The sequence below is a fragment of the Thunnus thynnus genome, chromosome 8 (assembly GCF_963924715.1).
Source record: "Thunnus thynnus chromosome 8, fThuThy2.1, whole genome shotgun sequence".
NCBI classification, from domain to species: domain Eukaryota; kingdom Metazoa; phylum Chordata; class Actinopteri; order Scombriformes; family Scombridae; genus Thunnus; species Thunnus thynnus.
Window position 1 is genome coordinate 31059680 of NC_089524.1, and position 22960 is coordinate 31082639.

General features: G+C 37.9%; 1 protein-coding gene across 4 annotated transcripts in view; it reads right to left on the bottom strand.

Annotated features, from left to right (window-relative positions):
- The window catches only part of LOC137188328 (inactive N-acetylated-alpha-linked acidic dipeptidase-like protein 2), a 581495-nt gene that overhangs the window by 251646 nt on the left and 306889 nt on the right, over positions 1 to 22960 (bottom strand). For all 4 annotated transcript variants that reach the window (XM_067597950.1, XM_067597951.1, XM_067597952.1 and 1 more), the window contains 2 exons: positions 21418 to 21537; positions 17231 to 17363 (listed from right to left, as the gene is read on the bottom strand). In XM_067597950.1, coding sequence (XP_067454051.1) covers positions 17231 to 17363; positions 21418 to 21537 — 253 coding nt within the window. The remainder of the gene's footprint in view (positions 1 to 17230; positions 17364 to 21417; positions 21538 to 22960) is intronic.

A 22960-nucleotide genomic window follows, 5' to 3' on the forward strand; every position in this document is an offset into this window, starting at 1 on the left:
AAAATAAATTAGTAAGTAGAGGATTCAACAGCACGGAGATGATCACTTTAAATATGTGTCTTTATAATTTACTACAGATTTCTTGGGAAGTTTTCTGAAAAGAACTATGTAGTTTGATAATTATAGGGAAAAAAGGAGACAGAATTTCCAGATGAATTTCTTCCTTTATTTAAACTTGCAGAAAATGTAACTGAGCCATCTTACTCAATACATAAAACATGGAAAATCCAAATAATTAAAAAGATGTAGAGATTTTTATTTTTATTTATTTATTTTGATGCGTGGGAGAGTGTTAGGGAGATTTTGATTTATGACCTCAGTATTCCTAAAATCGTAGCTATGGGTCTCTCCTGAAAATTAGGTTAATGTATATCATACTCACACATCAAATATGTTTTAGATAATGATAATAAGATAATTAATAGAGTATTAGATAATTATATTATTATTAGAATATTATATTATATTAGATAATCTATTAAATTATCAGATAATTAATAAGATAATGCTGCCTCGTTGCAGCTTTTATAAATATAATGAGGACACATTTTTAAATGAACATATCTGGTAAGTCATAAATCTCATTTAACTTCCACCCTACAGCATCTGCTTGCATAGCTTATGTTCTTATGGTTATGTTTATGCAACTCAAAGCACTTGGACAAGGTTAGGGAAAGATCAGGGTTGTGGCTAAAAAATGTTATAAACAAAATCACTGACTTGAAGCATGACACACAAACCACAATCTTAACCGTAACAAACAGTTTTAGTAACCTCAACCTAACCTAACACACGGAAAAAAGATGCCAGTGAACATAGACCATGCAGGAAGCAATTCCATTTCCTCCAAAATGTATTTGTTGCTGTATGTGTTTTTATGTAAAGCCTGTTTAGTTTACTTGAAATGATAAATAAAATTGCTTTGCCTTGGACAATTTCTGGACTTTGCACGTAAGAACATACAAAGTAGCACTCAAACCCAGATCCTGAAGTAATCATTCAGCCACCATGCATGAGTATGAAGAGTGAATAGAGTGTCATGTTTACAATCTGCTGTGTGAAGAACTTTTGTCGTTGTCAAAGAAGCACCATTAGTGATGTTTCACTTAATTTGTCTTTAAAATATTCACTGTTAAAAGCTGAACAGAAAATTTTACCAACTTTCTCTTGTGTGGTATAAAATTATTTAGTTCAAGGATGTTGCAAGTTTCCAAAGTTTTTTTGTTTGGGAGAGTCAAATGTGGGCCACTTGAATCAAAGCCAAGAATCCTAAAGATCAGGCTGGAGAATGATCAGCAGAGAGGAGAGGAGAGGAGAGGAGAGGAGAGAAGTAGAGAAAAGGAGAGGAAAATGTCTTTGACAGCTGTCACCCCTGTCAGTAATCCTCTCCTTCCCTATTGCACATTCTAAAAGGAACCAATCCGAGGGCAGGGGGAGGGAGGCTGCACGGTCGTGGTTGCAACAAATCCTTGTTGGGTAAAACACTTTTGCATGGCCAGACTTAAGTGTCGGTCTCATCCCAAATGAGCTGCAGGGAGCAAGGGCCAGAAAGGATCGAAGCAGAGAGAGAGAAGCAGGAATGGGATACAGCTTAATTGGCCAAAAGAGGCAGCGGCAGCAGAGATAGATGGTTTGGTTACTAATTCTGCCTCAATGCTTCAATCTAGCTTACTTTATGGAGAGAGAAGACTAAACCCCATGGAGGAAAAACAGACTCAATAGAAATTCAGAGAATATCAAGTACAAAATCCCATTCATGCTTCATCCTGTCCCATTGCTCTTCTATATTCATTACTGGGATCAAAAACCTGGAATGTGGTTGAGATTGATCACTGTGGACCTGGCCTGTCATATGTACTTTATGACTCCATCTCTCCTGTGACATTGTATCTATGCCACAAAATATAAAGCTTTGCTCAACAGTTTTTAACAATACAAACTCAAGTCTCAATAATTCTGAAAATAAAAAGGACTCAGAAGTGCAGAATCACGAAAGTTAAAATGTCAAAAAATGGACACCACTATGATACCCTAATTTGAGCAGCAGTGAAGAGTGAAAAACCTCTATATTCACATGTGATATGTTTACCTGACAACATAATAATCTTTGGGTTTGAGTTATGACAGGAGCAAAGGAGGACATAGCCACAGACATTGTTTTAACACTGCAAAACCTCTTAGGCAAGAGGTTGGGGGTGATGGGTGGGTGTATGTAAGTGTATGACTTTGATAATGAAGACTGCTGTTTGTTTCCAATTTCCTACCGACAGTTAATCTTTTCTTTTGACTATGATAGAAATCCTTTTTTAATGTTGAGAAGTTGACTGACAGACAACTTACAGTATTTCGTAGTTTAATTTAGTTTTAATTTGCGCACATTCAACTGTTTAACACATTTATGTTTTGAACCATTATCATAGATTTGTTTGCCATTTAAGTATTTTGTTATGAGCTGTTGTCTAATATGGAAGCAATAGATCTGATAATTATTAAAGGCACTCAACCAGCATGACGGGTTAAACAAGAACATACTATTTCCACTAAGGTTGGAAAACACAATATATTTCTATATGTATGTTTTTGTTTGTGCTCTATATTTCTGTGCACTGATCAGTTTAACAATATTTGAATTATAATATGATGGCAGTTCTTACATTGCCTGCAAATCAAACATGACCAAAGTACACCCACACAGTCATGATGAAGTTAATTAAGCAAATTAGAAGAGTTTGGAGTATTAAACTCTTAACAAATAATAACTTATTTTACATTAATGTTGATTGTTACTTATTTAGTCATGAATATATCGTGTTCCTGAGAAATGCTTGAAGTGTTGTTGGAGTCCATTTGAAGGTGATTATAAGTATTAACTTCCAAAGCCATAATTACTCAAGTCTTGGTCTTACAGACACTGTATGCTGTGATATAAATGTGTCTTGGGACTATCAAGGTCTGCCAAATTAGTTTTTTTGACTTTCGCACTTACCCCATCTATGTATTATTCAGTGTTTCCTCTATATTCATTCTGCAATGGTGCACTGCAATTATGAGCACTGCTGCTAAAATTTCACACAATCATTAATATCAGTGGGCTACTAATGATTTTCACTCGCACACTGTGCGAGCACAGTAACATCCTACATTATCGTGGAATTGTTTTGAGTCATCAACTAGTGCATCAAATCCCAGAATGCTCCCTCTTCTCATTCTTCAAAGGACGTCTACATGAAAGGTACTCGGGTAGCTTCTTTATGGAACAGGACAGTGCATAATGTGTGTGTGTGTGTAGCGAGTGTGTGGTTGAGCGAGTGGAGAGAGCAAGCCGCAGAAAAGTGACGGTGAATGCGAGCAGAGCAGATGAAAAGGTTAGCAGTAAGTTGTCAATCTGGCAGTAAATGTACAGTACAGACTACAGTGTGTCAGTTAATCGATGCTGCAGCTTCTCAGGAAGAAAAGTCTCTGTTGTTTCCTCAACTGCTGGAAAAGTGAAGGGGGTTAGCCCTGAAGTTAGCAACAATGGTTAGCCTAACCTGACCAGGCTCACTTTAAGTGGACTGACCTTCAAGACAGACCAGCTATTTTCATTTTAGTTTCAATCCTTGCTGCTTCTAAACAGAGAATTGTCTAGCTGCTGGGTCTTTCCTGAGTTTTGGCCAGCGCCAGCACCCCCACCTCCCCCTCCACCCCCACCACCCCAAAGCAGTCAACCTAGGTGAAACACTATTATTGTTTCTATAAACATTTTTCTGAGTACTTTCTATGACCTCACAGCACTTAACACACATTAAAGAAAAAGTTTAACAAATAAATATATTATTACATGCACATAACATAGGTGATCAAGCATGTAGATTTGAATTTATATACATGCTTGTAATAGCCTTTGCTATGTGAAGCAGTTTTTTTTGTTCTTTTGTTGATAACATGAATGATTTAGCAAACCCAATTTGGGGTGTTTTGATGTCTTTTCTTAAATTGTCACAGAGGGTTCGCAATCTCAGAAGACCTTAAATCTGTCTTCAAAGTCATCAAAATAGTTTTTGTTTTCATATTTCATAACATGTCAGGTTTTAAAGAAAACACATTTTCAGCAATGGTCTTTATCAAGTTCTCACTCAGGCCTTGTGTATTCTCAGGAGAAAATAATCTCAGAAATAATCTTGATAAACTGAGACTGGCTGGGGCTGAGCGCAGCTGATGGTAACCTAAAGGGAATCTTTTCTGTTTTGTTTTTTTTCCCCCATAATTCATTCACTCATGACAGACCTCATGATCATGGAAAGCAATTTTATTTAAATGTAATGACTGCAAGCTGCAAGGATACAAAAGTATAAGTAATTGCCAGGTTAACCATATGTTGTATATTTATTTTTTCTTTTGATATTCTACCTGCTGAAGCAGATTCCTTATAGGCAAACCATCTATTTCCAGCTCTCTCCTGGGCATAGTGAGGCAGTGAGACGCAGATGTTCAACTTTCCCACTGGACTCTATTCTTATACACATGCACATTGAAATGGCACACAAAAACCTTCTTGGGGCGGATATTATCTTGAGAATGGTAATAATTATGCCAATGCCATTAAGCAAACACGCCTTGAATAAGCCACATCTCAATTTATCACCCTGTTAAATCTGAAAACCAACAGGACCGAGGCCGGGGTCTGTAAACGCCCTTTACACCTTCCCTTCAGCTGAACCTGAAACACTGCGTTGAAGTGCACGCTTGCTTGAACAAGAAATAACTGAAGTGTAGAGAACTCAATCATGCAAGCATGCAATGGATTCACACAGCAGTACGAAGTTGGTTTAGATAAGCAATTAAACTCGACAAACTTTGACAGTAAAAAAAAAAAAAAAAAAAAAAGCTATAACAGAAAATGAGAGGGAAATGTGTTTGCATAGGTTTCCTTTGGTAAATCGAGTAAACAGGGAAAAGGAGTGTAGAACTTTGATCACTTGTGCTTTCTGCCTCTCTCCCTCCCTTTCTTTATATGTCTACAGTACACTATTCTCTCTCCGCCTCTCCCTCCTGCTGTACGCTGTGATACAGTATGTGACAATACAAACACCTCATTCTGTCACTGTCACTGTGCTAACAGGCTCATTGGACTGCCTTGTTATCCAACTCAAACACTGAGACCCAAAGAATCCCCGGCACATTTCCATAATGTTATTGACCAAGTGTCGAGATGCAACGCTGCCTGGAAATATACGCACACACCCTGTGTTATTTGCATGTCTATTACCTCAGAAAACTGTGGCTCTTGACATGAGGCAAGGAGAGCCAATTTGAAGCTCTGTTGCACAGCCAACACCCAAGCCCACGCACAACCCCTGCCACATAAGAATCACGGCATAAACTGGAGAGCAAAGCATTTTGGGAGACAGGAAGTAGTGAAATGAAGGCCAACTGTGTCCTTTAGTGGGTTAAACACACACACTTGACATGCATGATGGATCAGCCGTGAAATAGGCTGGAAGGCAAAGTTCAGCAAAGCCAGTGTGACAGGAATTTCAAACAGGATGTACCTGTCTTTCTTTCCAACATGATGTCTGGCAGCTCCAGTGGTGTTTAGATTGTAAAGGGAAGATAATAGGATCGTGTATGACACAGGTGGCAGATTTAGCTGTTGTGACAGTGCGAGAGGATTACACCACAGAGTCTAAGAATGTGAGGGGGATCCTGGTGGCTCAGGGAGCTGAGGGTTGTACACAATGTGTACTTGTAGCATGATTAAAAACACAGATTATAGTGTATATTTATAACTCAGGTGCCTCAGTATTAGCACCTCTATTCCTTTTGAGCTACAGAGGATATGCTGCTAAAAAAAAAAAAAAAAAAAAAAACAGAAACAAAAAACTTTCATACCCCGCAGGTTGTTATATTCACACAGTTTTGACAAGTAGAGTCCATGAACTTTGTGGAAAACTTTTAATTTGCCTGTCTAATCACCAACTGCCATGTTTTGACAAATGTGTGACTAAAAGCTCATAGGTGAATTTGTTTAGTGTGAACAACATGTAAAATGGGAATGAAAGGGAGCATCACAGATATTACAAAAGTAAAGTTACACCACCTTCATCATCATGGCAGCAAAAAACACCACGACATTATGATTTTTAAAAAAATGTCCTGACTTGCGGTTGGGAACAGGAAGCAAAGAGCGGTCTCCTGCAGCAAAGTCCACTATCTATCTAACCATCCACCAAACCTGCCTCCTCCTAACAAGGCAAAATTGTCTTATCAAGTCATCTTATACTGATGTCATCTGAACTGCGTCACTTCACAAGGTCATAATGACTACGACCGCTAGATGGCATAAATGTAATTACAGGTTGTTTTTGCCAGCCTGAATTTTAGACCTATTTTGTCGTTTTTTCTTGTGACGACAAGCTGGTTATACAGTCAAATAATGAACCAGAAGCTGCAACATTGCTCTTGCTGTATCTAAATTATACTGCTGTCTGTGCAGGGATAAAAACAAAAAAAAAATGACAGTAGTCCTTAAATCATTGCGTGGAACCTCCGTACAAGTGTCCAACTTTGGTAACTGCTAGTGGTCTAACAGAAAAAGAAAGACACCAGATTTTCTAATTTAATACAAAGAAAAAATTCTGCAATCAGAAAAAAAAGAATGTTATAATCACATTAAGACTCTCACACAGGGGCTTTGACCACATTAAATGCCACCAGGAATTGTTTTCTAATAACCAGAGTATACATCCGGATTATTTAGGTCCAGTTAACATTATCATCAAAACAGACAAACCAATCATTATTTTTCCTTGTTTGCACTAGTGAGTTTCTGGTCATGACATCGTGAGCCTGGCCTATAACCATAGACACCATTGTTTAAAACTTAGGCTGAATTAACCACAAGCTTGATAAAAAGGACTCTACATACGTCATTACCTTAGGTTCACAAAAGAAAAGCTACATTATGTTTCTAGCATCAAAACAATATGTTGGTTTGCCCTGTATGATGTGCATGTCTTGTTTCAAAACATACTGCTCTTTAGCAAGCAGGCCAAACAATAGAGACAGATCAGGCCATGCTGTATCATAAAGAAGCCAGCCTCAGCCGGGCTCAACAGAGCTGCTCATGGTGAGGCATTTGTCTTCCCACAGTTTTTAAATCTGTCTCATACACAATGTATGAAACTTTAAATTCCGCGAGCACCCACTGTTTCACAAATGTTGGTGTCGATGGAATAATATCATCATTTTGGCTTTGATTTCCATCCGGTTTTGTAACATAACTCCACCGTGACCATTGTGAATGTGTCATCGTTTGGTATCCCTGACGCAGACCTAATCCACTCCTATCGGCAAGCAGACATTAATAAATCATAAGGAGAAGCTTTCAGAAGCTTTAACCTCCATGCATAATTCAGCCCACGCTGATGCTAATGCTACAGCTGCAGCTCCCACACTCAACTGTTCAGTAGTGTCCAACTAAACAGCCAATTAACTGTAATGAATCCAGCAAAAGTCCAACTCTCAGTAGAATGAACAGAGAAAGTATTTTCCTCTGAAAACTGTGTGAGCTCATTCCTGATGAAAACTCAATAGAAGTTTGCTTTCACCTTGAAACACAATAGGAGGTCAGGCGTTGTATGATAATTTCATTTAATACTGAATACCCTTACTTTGAGCAGGCTGAGAACTGTGTGGACCAACTTCACTTGTGATTCTGGTTAAATTGTTTTCAAATTGAAACAATTTGTTGAAAGGTTTGACTCGATGTGATTCTTACTGCTGTCAGTGTCACTTTGAGATTGTTACTGCATGGGATTACAAAGATAAAAGAGGACAGCAGGAATGATAAAAATGAGTGTGTTATTTTACTAGCAATGCTTGAGCTGCCTGCAATCAAACGTTCCCCCTGTAGATGATGCAAACCAAAGTTTCCACTCCCTATGCAACATTCTATGATCATAACTCAGACTAGGAAGAAATGGCCTTTTAAGGAATGTATTTTTCTAAAGCCCTCTGAATATAGATGATATGTGCAAACTTAGTGATAATTTTAAATCATGGTTTGAACTTCAAGTTAATTAAATGTTAAGTGTCCTTAAGATTCCTTTAAAAATGACTGTATTATTTATGGTTATATTAGGGATATAAATGGCAAAAACACTGATTGCATCAGATCCTCAAAAAGAAAAATACAAACTTGGATTGCTTATATAATAAGCAGATATAATAAGACATCTGTAGTGAGTCAGTCCCAAATCAAGTTAAAAAAAATGAAGCACATTGGTGATGTCCAGTATATTGTTAACACTGATGAAAACCTGTGCCAATAAAGACCAAATTTGCTTTTTGCAGAAATACCACAAAAAAGTGACCTGAAGTATCACTACTCAAACATAGACTGTCAGCACTCGTAGTCTCTAACATCAGTAATTAGACTCACCGCCTGGAACATGTAGTGAGGCACTCAGAGAAAAACCCTTCAACCAAATGTAACATTACTATCTGCTTTTTGCAGCATTGATAGACACATCACACATGTAAGATATGGCTGAAAATTTAGAATTTTGGCTGATGAATGTAACTGACTCAAGGTGCAAGCTTTCTGGCTGTAAACATTTCACACACAGAAAGAGAGCAACTGGATAGCACCCTAGCTGCATATCAGCACCATGGAGAGCGCCACAGCACAGTCCTGATAGTAACACTAGGGAGATTTAAGCTGAAGCAAATCTTAAAGCTAAACAGAAATCTTTACTGATTTTATTGGGATATACAGTATAATGATATTGACTGAACTTGGTCATATCGCCCAGCTGTAGGCTATATCATGTATTTCTAAATGATCTGATCAATTAACTCCTAAACACTATTTCAGACTAATCATCTTCAAGACAACCAAATATATTTTGAGTGGTGTCCTTTTCACTGGGGGTTTGACTACAGTGATCTATTGTGTTCCTCCTTCACCAGAGGAAATCACTGCAGAGGCACTCTGAACATACATTCTGACATTCTACAGAGGACCAACTATTGCTCCTTTCCTCTATTCACATTATCATTGTTATGATTGTCCATTGAAAGGGGAAAAATAGATGTCTCATAGCAACCTTGTATTTAAATCAATATGCTAATGACTGCATTTTCCATTCATTGGGTTCATTTCAATCCAGCAGAGGTTTCTAAATAACCCAAGAGACCCAGTGAAAAGACCCACCTGTCAACCAGTTCAAAAATGAACACAAGGAAATGGTTTGAACATCCCCTGTTTGGCACTCCGGCTACATCAGAGGAGTGGTGAGAAGGAGGTGTTGCATGTTAAAGGTTAACACAATTATGCAGTTGCAGCCATACACACAACCAGTGGCGTATAATATCAAAAAGACCACATATGGAGAGCAATCACAAGCTAATGACCAGCAGTTCTCATTTATTAAACACAGCAAGGGGATACAGAAAGAAATCAGTGAAAGACAAACCACACACATGGCAGCTACATTCAAAGGACAGAGGAAATTACCTCACTACGAGGGGCAACAACTTGGCAAAAGACACGAGGCTTGTGATAAGAAGAAGGTGCCAGAAACAATTATTTTTTGCTTTTATTCAAAAAAGGAGAACACGGTGTCTATTTCCCTCTTGTGTTCTGCTCTCTTGTGTCTCAAACATGGCATGTCTGTCAGGCAGACTGCCCTATTGTTAGAATGGACAGAAACATGGTCCAAAACCAGCATCTGTACCTCTAATGATGCTCCACACAAAGGACCTCCCTCACCCTCTCAGTACATCTGAATAGAAGCAATTCAATACATAAGACAGTGATATATTACTATTCATCAGTCAACATGATCACCGTTAATCCCAACAAATTTGAATGAGGCTGCGTTCAGACTGAAATTAGCACTGCAACATTCATTTGAATGAGAGCCCTGTGTTGGCACAGAAGGGTCATGGAAGGAAAAACTGCCGGCCAGTGTCTTCAAACTTGTGGGTGTATTACTCAAAATGACTTCCTGGATCATTTTTCATTTTCTCACCAGTACCTGTACAAACAAGCTCACAACAAAACAGCTCCATTGTTTGGTTTCTCTCCCTTTTTTTTTTTTTTTTTCTTTTTTAGGTGCCGAGAGACTGAGCTAGGAATGCAATGAAATCTGAATGGAAACAGACAATAGCAAAGAAGATCTGAGAAGATTACTTTTATGACTTTGTTGAGGTTGCATGTTGTTAGACTCTTCTGAGTGTTCCCTAAAATCAGTAACCAGTTAACTGCTGCAAGAGACATTATGTATTTTGAGATGGCCACTTTTTCAGATAAGTTGACTGTGAAACTTGTACATTTATAGCTTGAGGTCTTTGACTATTGGGCAAAAGTGGCCAGAGACATATTTCATAGATGAGGAATGTCAGCATCTAAGCAACAGAAGGTTTGTGTTTCTAGTGTTTCCGTCAGGGCCTTGTGAGGCGTCCAAAATGCAGAATCAGTTTGTGACAAAGAAAGTGGATGAGACACCATTTGTCCCTGTTACACTTTGCTGTATTTCTTACCATGCTAGTCATTTGTTTGTTTAACCATTATAATGTTGTTATTCGTAGCATTGTTCTCACATACTATCATGGTTTGTGTTTATCTTTGTTTTGTTATATTTACATCTGCATTTATGGTTTAATCAAGACAGACAAGTATTGATTAAGTTCAATTATTTACAAATTTTTAGTCTGGAGTTTCTCCAGTTATATATTAGCTTGCTTTGTTACTTACCATATGCACCATGTTTCCCAGGAGATAAAGGTTGAAGTCACCCAACCAATTCCTGTTTTTAAGTTCTCACTGACATCACCAGTGATGTCAAGGGTAGACCAAGTATGGTGGGGATTTATTGTATTTAGTGAAATGTTTGGTATAGTATTTGTGATTTGACTCACTTTCTTTTTGCTTATGGTGAGGAGTATTGTGTCGATAAACCGCGTAAACAATTTTAACTGATACAAGGGGCATTGTCATATACCAGTTGTTGGTATAAGGGAAGGAACAGCCCTGTGAGAAATATGGTTCTGCCTTAACATACTGGAGGGCCTATTTAAGGGAAGAGTTGTTGGTTTACAGGAGAGCCGAAACGAGAGAATGCCTGTGTGCAACAGCAAATACACATTTTCTACGGATATAATGAGAATGAGTCAGTCTTGTCCACCACTTTGGGTCAGACTGAAGTAGCTCAACAACTATATTGGTACATGGTGCCCAGAGAATGAATCCTACTGACTTTTGTAATTCACAGACATTTCCTTTAGAGTTATCTTGAGGTTGACATCTATAATAGCAAATTGTCTCAACAACTATTCAATGGACTGCTAAATTTGGTGTAGATATACTGTACATGGTGCCCAGGGGAAGAATTCTAAGAATTGTGGTTATCCCTTGACTTTCCATCTTGCACTATCAGCTGGCCAAAATGTGTCTTCTTCTGATATTTGACATCCTCATCAGCCTGAGCTATACATTGGTTTAACATATTAACACTGCTGATGTCAGCATTTAGCCCGATGCACCACAGTGGCAAAGGACAATCTCACAGAGCTGCTAGCATGGCTGTAGACTCTTATCTTGTTAATAAATGTATGAGTCTCAAAATGCTCATACTGACCTTGTCTGTGAAACGTTTACTTTCAATACATTTCCTTTGTTTTCCTAACAATATCCACTTACGGCAATGAAAGCATGATGAACATTTTAACAGTTATGTTTAGGCAATTCAAAGTGCTGATTAAATCTATGTGCTTTCCAAACGCTCCCAAAATTACACTGCCTGTCACAAGGGGGTCAAAATAAACTCATATCCTTTGACAAGTGTGTGTACCTCAAAATGAAATTGTTCATCAAGTGGGTGTTCCCCAAGTCATACCCATCTGTGCTCCAAGCGTTTTAACATGAAACCAAGCAAAACAGTTAATGTTTTCTAAGTCAGACATGAGATTTAATGGTTAAGCTTCATACCAAGTGTCAAGACAGTTATAGGGCAAGCAAGGGTATCCAAGCTGTGGCATCTCTTCCAAGAATAAATGAATGCTACAGCAGCATGGTGCATATCAGATTAGATGAATGCTGGAGCAACGTGGAGTAAACCTGACAGCGAACACCTGCCGATGATATCTAAGCAAACACTGCGGGCTCTGCAGGAATCTGCAGCTGACTAGATTTGTTTCTCTTTTCATTCATGCAGCACTGCACGTGACATTCACAGGCACAACACATACATGAATATACACATACCCATCCAAGAAAAACCAGCAGTCTTGCAAACATACACACACACTTCTTTCATCTTAGTTTTTTATGCATGCAAAAACAGTCGACTCTTCTCAAACGCCTTCACACACAGACAACCCACACAGCTTCACACTGACATGCACACATATATATACATAACATACTACATAACAGAACTGGGAAAGATGTATGTATGAGATGACAGCGGCTTTGATTTTCTGTGGCTGTCTCAGCAGGCAGTGTATGACAATACAGCAGTGATACAACGCTACAAGGAACAGTCACATTAACAAGCTGAGGAAGGAGGAGAAGAGGGTGGAGACAGGAAGACAACAAAGTCCAAACAATAAACTGAGAGGTGGGGAAAGTTTGGGGAACATTGCACAGAACCCTGGCAAACAGTGGAATTACATTTACTCTAACAGCACTTCCACTGGCAGCATTTCCATTGGGATGCACTTCTGACAGCTTCTCGTGTCTTATTTCTCCATTTGAAAAGGGAGGTTCTGTTGACACCACTGAGAGCTGAACGTGAAAGGTAAAAGCGTTTCAACCTAAGCTGAACAGGTGCAACGTAACAGCTTCTCAACAGTCACGTAGAACAGCAGGAAATGCCTCAGTTCTCACAACATAAGTGCACATGAAGTGTGGCAAAATGGCCTATATTTCAGTAAATTGCTAGGGATTGTTTTGTACCGCAGTGTGTGTGTGTGTGTGTGTGTGTGGAGCACAAGCCCCCCTTGAAATGACTGAAAGTCTCAGTGTGTTGAAGTCACTTTGTGTTCTCTATCATAACACCAGGAGACGCAATGATGTACCCTTCACATACAGTCCAGCATATCTGTACAATGAGTACATTATTTCTCATAAAAAACAGAAGTTAGATCTCTAAGCAAGGAAAGGAACAGGAAATACAACAGAAACCAAAAAAAAAAAAAAAAAGTGACAAACGGCAGAGTCAGATAAGAATAACCTTTAACAGTCCAACAATAATCTGACAGAAGTAAGTGAAGCAACGGCTGTCTTCTGGACAGACTTGAAGATCTGCTGTCCTTGACCGGTAATGTAACTTCTAACATTGGCTTTTGTATTGGATACTATGTTGAAAGATTTTGGTGGAGATTCCATTTTTTCTGTTATTACTGTTTGTGGTTGTTATTCTATATCTTAGGGTTAGGAAGGTGACTGCTAAAAGGTAAAAGTTACAGGTAGTTAAATTTAGTGGAATGCAAACTACATTTGAGTCTTGCATGACTGGTTTATTTTTGTCATAATGTTTCCATTCACAGTAACTGCATAAATTGCCAGATGCATCCTAATTGCTTTCATTCATTTATCAGCTCTTCAGGGAGTTAATGTCAGTTGTTAGGTCACCACAGAACTATAGCAGCAGCCATCAGACTGTATTTCTGTAGTGTGTGTGAAGATGATGTGGATTGCATTCACAATTCATATTTTAGCATGTGTGGTTTCTGGACATTCCACATATAAAATATAATATTTTAAATGCAAAGCATGAATATCGCATGTATATTTGTAAGTAGAAAAATTCTAACAATATATACTGTATGTCAAGCAGCATTACATTTTGATATTAACATAAAGGTATTAATGTTTTTTGGACTCTACATAGGAAATGTTTCAACAGTTAATGTTAAGTTGTAAATTGCACATGAGTAGTTTATAATTATTTAATGTAATGAAAATTCATTTGTGATAGACACATGGTTTCTTACCTCTATGAAATATAATATTTCACATATGAGGTCTAATATTTCAGATATGAAAACATACAGTTCCAAGCACATTTTGTGAAGGGTAAAAATGTTATGTGTAATGTCAAATGTGAAAGCATCTACAGTATCACACAACAGAAATTAGTGAAAGTGATACGGCGATGTTAATAACATGCTGTATATGATGGAGAGCTTTCAGGGTTTAAAGGGCATCAACAACAACTGATGTGTATTCCTATAGAGCCAGATGACAGATGTGGCCCCTTTTCCCTATGTGAATTTCATACTGTCACATCTGCTTCTATTACACATATGCACAAAAACAAATGTAAAGTAAGGAATTGTGAAATCACTGAAAGGATGGTGATTTAGCTGGAAGATACAATGAAAAACAAACAAATGTGAATTAAATCTAATACTGATCCTTTTCCAAAGATGAATACATACATATTGGTATTTTCAGGATTTAACTGTCTACTTATTTTAGAGTGTTGATGTTCCAAGCAGTGATCAGAGATGAATGTGATGTATTTTTTCTACAGCGGCTTTCTGAAGCTTTAAATGCATATATCATTAGAAAGCTCAGTTAGAACAAAACATTTCTTTTTTAGAAATCTGGAAACACCAGTGTATCACTAAGTGGAAGTGGGTAATAAGTTACAGGAAGCATATCAAAGTGACACCAGCTCTGCAATGACAGTAGCTATACAGTATATTGGCTATATACTGCATGAAAGCATATGTTTGAGATGCTGGACAGGAAAATTTGCAATGACAGAACAGATTGGAAGATAGCAAGTGACAGCATATACAGTGTTTACCATCTGTGACGCTCACGTTGGCATCTGAGAGCTTGAGGCTGCAGACTGGAGCAGCTGTAATCACTGACTTGTACTATATGTTCAAGACATAAAATGTTAGCAAATTTCATGTTCCTGTTTATGTGTATGTAAAGACTACATTAATTACAGAGTAAGAGTGTGAATATGAAAGTGTGAATATATTCTGTGAATGTAAATTCCATTAGTATATAATCACAGTATTCCTATTCAGTATTTCTATTCAATTTCTATTCACACACATTCACACGTCACATTTCATACCTATATAATATGTACAGTAATACACCATGACTGAGTGTTTGTACAGCAGTATTAACTCACTACACTTCAGTTTTGGTGTTATACTATAATTTCATTATTTCTGCACATATTTATTATCACAAATATTTACACAATTAATTTATCAAGTTTATGGTATTGTTATTGTCATGGCTTTTAAATGCCTTTCTCTGGTTTCTTTCTTATTTTTGTCACTGTCACTGGTTGTCATTCTGAGCCAGTCTGATGGCAGACACCAGAAAGAGACAGAGCAGAGGAAAACCAGATGGACAATGAATGATAATCCACAAGTATTTTGGTTTAGTTTCTGTCTGCGTCTGTTTGTCAGTCTAAATTAACTGAAAACAACACTGAGCTCAGTGAACTGTTGTTGACACAAGGAGAGGAGGGGGGTGGAGGAAGCGGAGGAAGAGTAGAGTGACTCCAGGAAGCAGGCCAAGCTTGCCGGCGTTCAGGTAAGGCCTGCATCCTTTTCTAGTTGCTGTCAATCAAGGAATTTAGTGTATAGCCATAAGTCTTAGCAGTAATCCAACCCACCTACACCTTACAATACTAACTGTGTTGTTTGTTTGTTTTTAATCTCTTTTTTTTTATTAATCTGGGGATTAATTAAGTATCTTATCTCATCATGGAAGTTTTGATTTGAAAATAGCTTCATATTTATGTTACAGTAGAAAAAACTGTGAGGCATTATTAATGCACTCTAAACTTAAAACTAATCTTTATGGAATGCTTGATGCAATTTTAAAGGCTTAATGGAGAATGTGCTGGTAAGATATTTCTTTTTCCTCTTCTTATTATTCGTAGTTGTAGTAGCAGCAACCTAGGCAGTGTCTGTCAGTTGAATAAAGTATAGTTGATATGAGTAATGAGGTCTCCTTTCACATCTTCTGTTCTTCTGAGCTGTATTAGCACAAGGGACCTGAGAGCATTGCAGCTGGTGTGAGACCAGACATCCAGCATCTGTCTCTCTCTCTCTTTCACTTTAACACCCTCCCCCCTCCACACACACACACACACGCACACGCCCTTAGACATGCTCACACAGCAGTCCAGACATCTGGTAGGGATCTACTGGGTCTTGCCACTGTGGTACTGGGACTCTTACAAGGACTAAAGATACTTCAGTGGTAATGACACGTCCCTATTGGCCAGACCGGGCACAAAAACAGGAAGTGGGGACAAGACTGAGGGTCGGAGAGGCCATCCATCCTGGGACAGTGATTTAAATACAGTAGAATAGAGTCACAGAGATACAGAGAGATACACGACGTCCTCTGCCTGAGGCCAAGGTAAGAGATGTGAGTAAGTTTCAAGCACTGACCGCATTCCAAAGAGATTAACTTGAACTGAGCTGTGCTTAAATTAGTCATAATAATAAAGTTACATTTTATTACAGGTTTAAAAAATGCTTTGAGAGCAGCATATTTTGTGCACATGGTTCAGACTAGTTCTATGGTAATGTCTAAATCTTGCATAAGAAGAAATGTAGCTTGTACACCTTTAATACAATTTCATTTTTTAATTTGAATTTTTTTGTCTACTGTGAGTAAGAAAAGCAGAGCCCTGATCTCAACATCATGGAGTCAGTCTGGGATTACATGAAGGGACAAAAGCAGCTGAGATGCCTGAATCCACAGAAGAAGTGAGGCAACTCCTGCAGGAACAACCCACCTAAGTAAGTACCTGAAAAACTGTGTGCAGGTGTACCAAGAACTGCTGCTGTTGTAAAGGCAAAGCTTTACTTTTAGTGCCTAAAACTTTTACACAGTACTGTATTTAAATCTTTAGTATTATGTCATGCCTCTTTATCTTGGGTGAAGATCAACAAGAGTGTCTCTGGTCCCCGCTGTAGTATCAATGAGTAGCTGAGAAAGAAAATTCTCTTTTTGGTGACATTCGGGTGTCTTTTCTGCAATATGCAGATGATGTTGTCCTTTTAGTTTGTCACATATATATATATATATATAGATTGGTGTTTTTGATTATTGCTAGATAAAAATGTAGATCTTATTAACCTGTGGTGGTCTAAACTGACATTTCCATCTGAGGCGCTGACTTGAATAGGAAGGGAACACATTTTACACATCAAAACACATTACAGCCCGTGAGTCACATGCACTCACCAGTGGCAGGGTTTCCTCCAGGGTTGAGAGTGACTCTGAAGGCTTGATGCCATATGTGGCGGCCAGGGGGGGCATCACAGGGGTCAATGTACAGCAGAACACCTCCAAAACCCAGCTCAGATAGTAGGGATAACTAGACACACACACACACATACAAATGTACAATAAATAAGAAAAAGGGATGGTATAGTCACACACTGGGACATGTGTACAAATATAAAAAGCTCAAGTGGACAAGAAAGTAGACTACTCGCCTACACAAACATGACTCAAATACATTTTCACTTGAAAATAAAATCAAATCAATAAGGGGGACAACATTCTTATTCACACAGAAGGACATCCAGACATGCACACACAGCTGACAGTTAATTAAAGCTGCATGGATTTTTGTGATTTTTGTTTGTCTGTCTCTCTCCAATGTTGTTTCTAAGATTGTGGAAACTGGATACAATATCAACTAGAGAGCAATGACACTCGGTAGAAACAACTAGAAATCACATTTATATACAACTGTCCAACAGCAAATATGTTTTTAAAGAACAGTATCTGCTCTTGCAAATACAAAATCTGGTCGTAGCAACTCAAGCATGTGAAACTTTTTTCTGGTAATGTTCAGGCACTCACAACATATGGTTAAGGTTGGATAAAGATTGTGGTCTTTGTAACATAGTTAAACTTTTTACAGAGATTTGGACCACAAGACAGGACATGTTTACTAAAGTTCCCTCCACTCAAAAGTATGTTTTGCTTGTTGTTAGTTCAGTTGGATCTCTGAGCACGTTCATCTGCTGAAAGTAGAAAGTTTCTCTGTGCTCATCTTAAATCTGAGATTAAGACATGTACATACCAGCAGGATTTGTGACATCACAGCCAGTTTGGAGCCAATTGTTGTCCAGTATGCAAGTTACATGACAAGTGTGATGTGGAAACTTGAAGACTCCAGTGTACATACACTATAAATGGACTTTTCAGTGAAGCAGGGGTCATATTGTGTCCAGCATTTAAATTGAGATTTTTGTATATTCATAGATTCTAGATTTGTCAGTTACAGAGATGTACTTTGTCATTTTTAAAGTTTATAAGTATGAACTTTTTTGATCACTACATGACACCAATTATTATTCAAAGCAATCTTTTTATGTGTTAAAACATGTGTGCAGGGGCTCTTTAACATTTTAATCTGTTTTATTTCTTGTTAGTCGTGTGCAGATGATGCTTGTATCAGAAATGCAGTGGTTTGGGATTTTGTGGGAACACTGTTTGTTCGACTGTGTGTTTTGTTCATGTTATTATATTGATTGTTTTGTGTTGTTTGTTTAATTCTTTTTATATTATTATTATAATTGTTATTTATCTGTTGAATTGTCTGTTAATTATCATTCATGTTTGTGCGGGAAAATGAAATTATGCATCTCAAGGGGTTTATCCTTCCATATAAATTGAACTGAAACCACAATCTCTCCCTAATCTTAACCTGAGCTTTGTACCCACAACTTGCACCTTGACAATCTCTGTATGACTTACATGTGATACAAAAACATGGCACTTCCTAAGTGGAAACCATGTTGCCAATAAACATAATCCATCAAAACATATGTCACAATAAATTTGTGTATACACAGGGTTGGGTATCAATTGCACTCTCTATAGTTGAGACATATAAAGAATAACAAAAAAGACAAGGCAAAATAAACTAAATGCATAAAAAGTATGCCATATCAAATTTTCTTCCACAATATATCTCAGAGAAACTAACTGAGCATGAGCGATGGTACCTGACATCAACTTCACTGGCAGACATATTAACTGCTTGCAGCAAATACAGTGCCAGTTAAAAGTCTGGGCACGCCTTCCCATTCATTTGAATGAGAGAGTGTGTCCAAGCTTTTGACTAGTACTGTATATATTTCTAGTATCATAATATATGTTGTTTTAATGCATATTTCTGCACTGGATGTCAGTGTAAACTGTCAAATAAAGTCAACATGTGTTATTCTTTGAGGAATAGAGTTAAAACTATGCACTATGTGTGTGGAAGCAGTGGGGTGGAGCAGGCAGCAGGTGTACACAAGACACTTTAATGTTTGTTTACAAGTATTTTCAGGTAGAAAACTGTAGTGCTACTTTACTGCCCTGCATGTGTCTTTGTGTCATCTGACTATTATTGTAAAAGCAGTGTTGTTTCATCCCAGAGATCACTTGTCAGTCACACAATGTGAGCCATTACTGTGATGTTGTTTTGCTTAGATTTTTACACCGTCACGGTTTACATGTTGAATCCTTATTGTGTGATATTAATCAGACAGAGAAGAAAGGAGGAGACTTCTTAATTAATACTCTTTTAAAGAGTTTTGTTCATGTAAGTTGTTGATTGTTTTCCTCATGATAATGGAAGGTGATAGTGTGTTGTTGTTTATTTAGGCATCTCTAGTAATAACAGAGGGTAGTTGCTGGGTGGGAGGAAGTGTGCTGCAGCTGCCACAGTGCTGAGCAGTATTTCATTGTTGTCCATGTAGTGTCCTTGTTTTTTATGGGCGTAGATGACTATTTTATTGAATATGTGACACCAGCCACGGTCATTCTCCTCTCATCACAACTCTGTCCTTCACTGGAAAACAGGGACACCAGCTACACACACACATACACACACACACACACACACAAAGAAGAAATCACCTGCTTACACTAAAACACACTGATGCAGAGATTTTCATGCACGTGCAACACACACATATACTCTTTGCAGACAAGTATGTGGTCTGCACACACTGACATGCACATACACACACATTCACATGTGAAAACTCATGCCTGTTGGGGTCGTTCTTTAAGTATTTTTTCAGGCATTTTTGCCTTTATTTGATGGTGGAAAGTGGAGCGGTGACTAAAATACAGGGAGAGTGAGGAGGGGAGTGATGGCATTCAACAAGGTTCTGGGGTACACTTGTACTAGGGACATAGCAGGTACATGTCAGTGTCTTATAATCCTCCACTACCTGTCTACATGATCTTGGATGATTGCAGAACAGAGACAAAGGTGAACACACTGCTTGTGATAAATGATATGTTATGTAAAGCCATATGTATTATGGGGTAATTTTAGCCCACTATTTGCAAATGTTCTCTCTTTTTTCAATTTCTCAGGGGTTCAAATGACAAGAATAAAGCTGGCATTGATTTGGTTTGCAATCGCTTTCCATGCATCTTCATTATCTTCTTCGTCATTCCCCTTACTATATGTTTTCTCTGGTGTACCTCCTCTATCAACTGCACAATTTACTCTTGCTCCAGTTTAGTTTACTTTTAGTGTCAACTTCAGCTAATTTCCTCTTATTTCATACCTATAGACTGCTGTTAATTTCAGGTGATAAATAAAATTTTATTATAATATCACACCTAATTTAACTCCAGTATGTACATATGCTTTTATTCCACTAACACACATGGATACAATTAAGTCAGAAGCTATTTTCAGTTTTACATAAGTCCTCACTGAGCATACAGGTGTGTGTAATTAAATCATTTTTAATTGAATTGAAACTGAAGATAAATGTATTAGTAATTAACATGTAAGTGGATGTTTATGTTTTCATTAACTGGATTGGAATTTATATTTCCCCCGTCATATTCTAATTGACAGGAAAACTGCTTTGAGCTGAATGTGGCACACATCCAAGTAGAAATGGGCTTAATCAATCAATGCATTGCTCATGTTATTTCTTATGAAGGCAAATGGATTCAGACATCTTTGCAGTGAAGAGGTGCAGATGCAGGAGTTAGTTATGATAAATTTAGAGCAAAAATAATACAAGGAATTAGTGATGCATGACTAGCCATATACAGCAGGCCTGGTTCAGTATTAAAATCCCTGTGCTGCATGCTGTTTTTAGTTTCTTCAAAGGGCACTGAGCTATATCTGGATGCAAGTATATTAAAATACCCAAGATCATTTTGGAAGCTCAGTTTTTAAACCCGCTCATTATATGAAAATTATTTTCTGAGTCAGTCCCTTGCACTTATTTTTAAAGATCAAAAGATTTCAGTCCTCAGTATAAGCGCATATTTTTCTTGCTGCGGGATTATAGTATCAGGTAGATCTCAAGAATAGCATTAAATCACACGTGTGATTCCCCTATCAGTGGAGCAGAGCAGTAGCACTTTACAGAGCTTTCATTTGATCTTACCTTGTACAGCAAAGGCGCTTGGCCAAGCTTGACCAGAGCAATCTGGTTGGTGAGGTTCAAGCTTTCTTTGGCTCTCCTCAGGTCATCCACGCTGGCGTACTGGACATCCACCACCTCCCCCTGGTGAGGGACAACAGCACAGAGGCTCAGGGATCAGCAGTTACTAATAATGCCCTTCATTGAAATCTTTTCCCAAGATGTTTATGTGTAATAAACCACCCAGATGTCAGCTGGCTGGTCACTGGCTTATCCATACTGTTCCTATGACCTCATTCTGATCTAACCTCAATACTTTCTGACTACTGACTGAAATGTGCTCATACTGAAAAATGATGAGTAGCTCAAGTTAGCATTGAGTGCTTTTTCATCTTTAAACAGATACAGTATTTCCAATTTTATGCTAATTTTACTACGATCTTGTCTGGCTGCTTGTTTTAAGACAACATTAATGGCTCATATTTCACACATAACAGGCAGTTTACTAGTCATGGGAGAACTACTCAGTGAGCAAAAATGTGATGTCATCAGGGTCATCTGAAATTGGGCTTACTCAGCAGAGAGGGTCTACCTAAGAGATGCTATTAAGTTGCATTGTGGGAAATGTAGGACTGACCCATACTTTAAGTCAGGATATCGTGGCCTCTGCTGCATCGATTTTGCCCATTCTTCTTAAAATGTGTCTTTTGTGAGTCCCCCAACTGTATGGAAATGTGACACTTAATTGCTTGAGTATCCCTTTAAACACTACCGTATTTGACATGTTTGGCTAGTTTTGTTAAATGAACGAAAAAGGGTATATTTTGCAACATGAACAAAAACAAAAAAAGACAAAAAGAGTAGTTGTAAAATCATATTTTATAAACGTGAGCCAACATTAATGCATAAAGCTGCTAAAAAGTTACTATTAGAATGAAGGTCACAATATATACAATTCAAGTAGTTCATGAAATGAGCTTTAAACCTGAATTTAAAGTATGTTGGAGATAAACACTGAGTTGCACTTATTCCACAGCTGAGCTCCCTGATATCTGATGTAGAATTGACAGAGAGTTGTTCTAAATCTAGAAAGATGTAAATGATTTACATGTCTGGTGTTAGATGCACAGATGACTGATTTTGTCTGAAAAAATGTACTAAATATTGTATCAGGCTGATATACACACACACACACACACACACACACACACGTATATACATATTACATACAAATAAGATATATTAAACATAACGATGTTGACAATGACAATTTTACTACAATGCTAGACTTTTAATAGGCAATGAATCAGTTGTCAGTGTGCATATAATTATACTGTATCCTCCTTACAGTCTCTCTAATCAATAGCACCGATAAACACTAACAACAGAATCTGGACTCTGGAACTACACTGGCCAAGTGTGTGTTTGCATCCTTGTACGTGTTTGTGTGCCTGTCTGAGCGAGTGTTATCATCTCCCAAATTAAAGTGACCTAGAAGTTGTTGAGGAAAGTCAAAGCATTACTTTTTGGGGTCTCTCTCTTTCTCTCTCTGTCTCTCTCTCCTTCC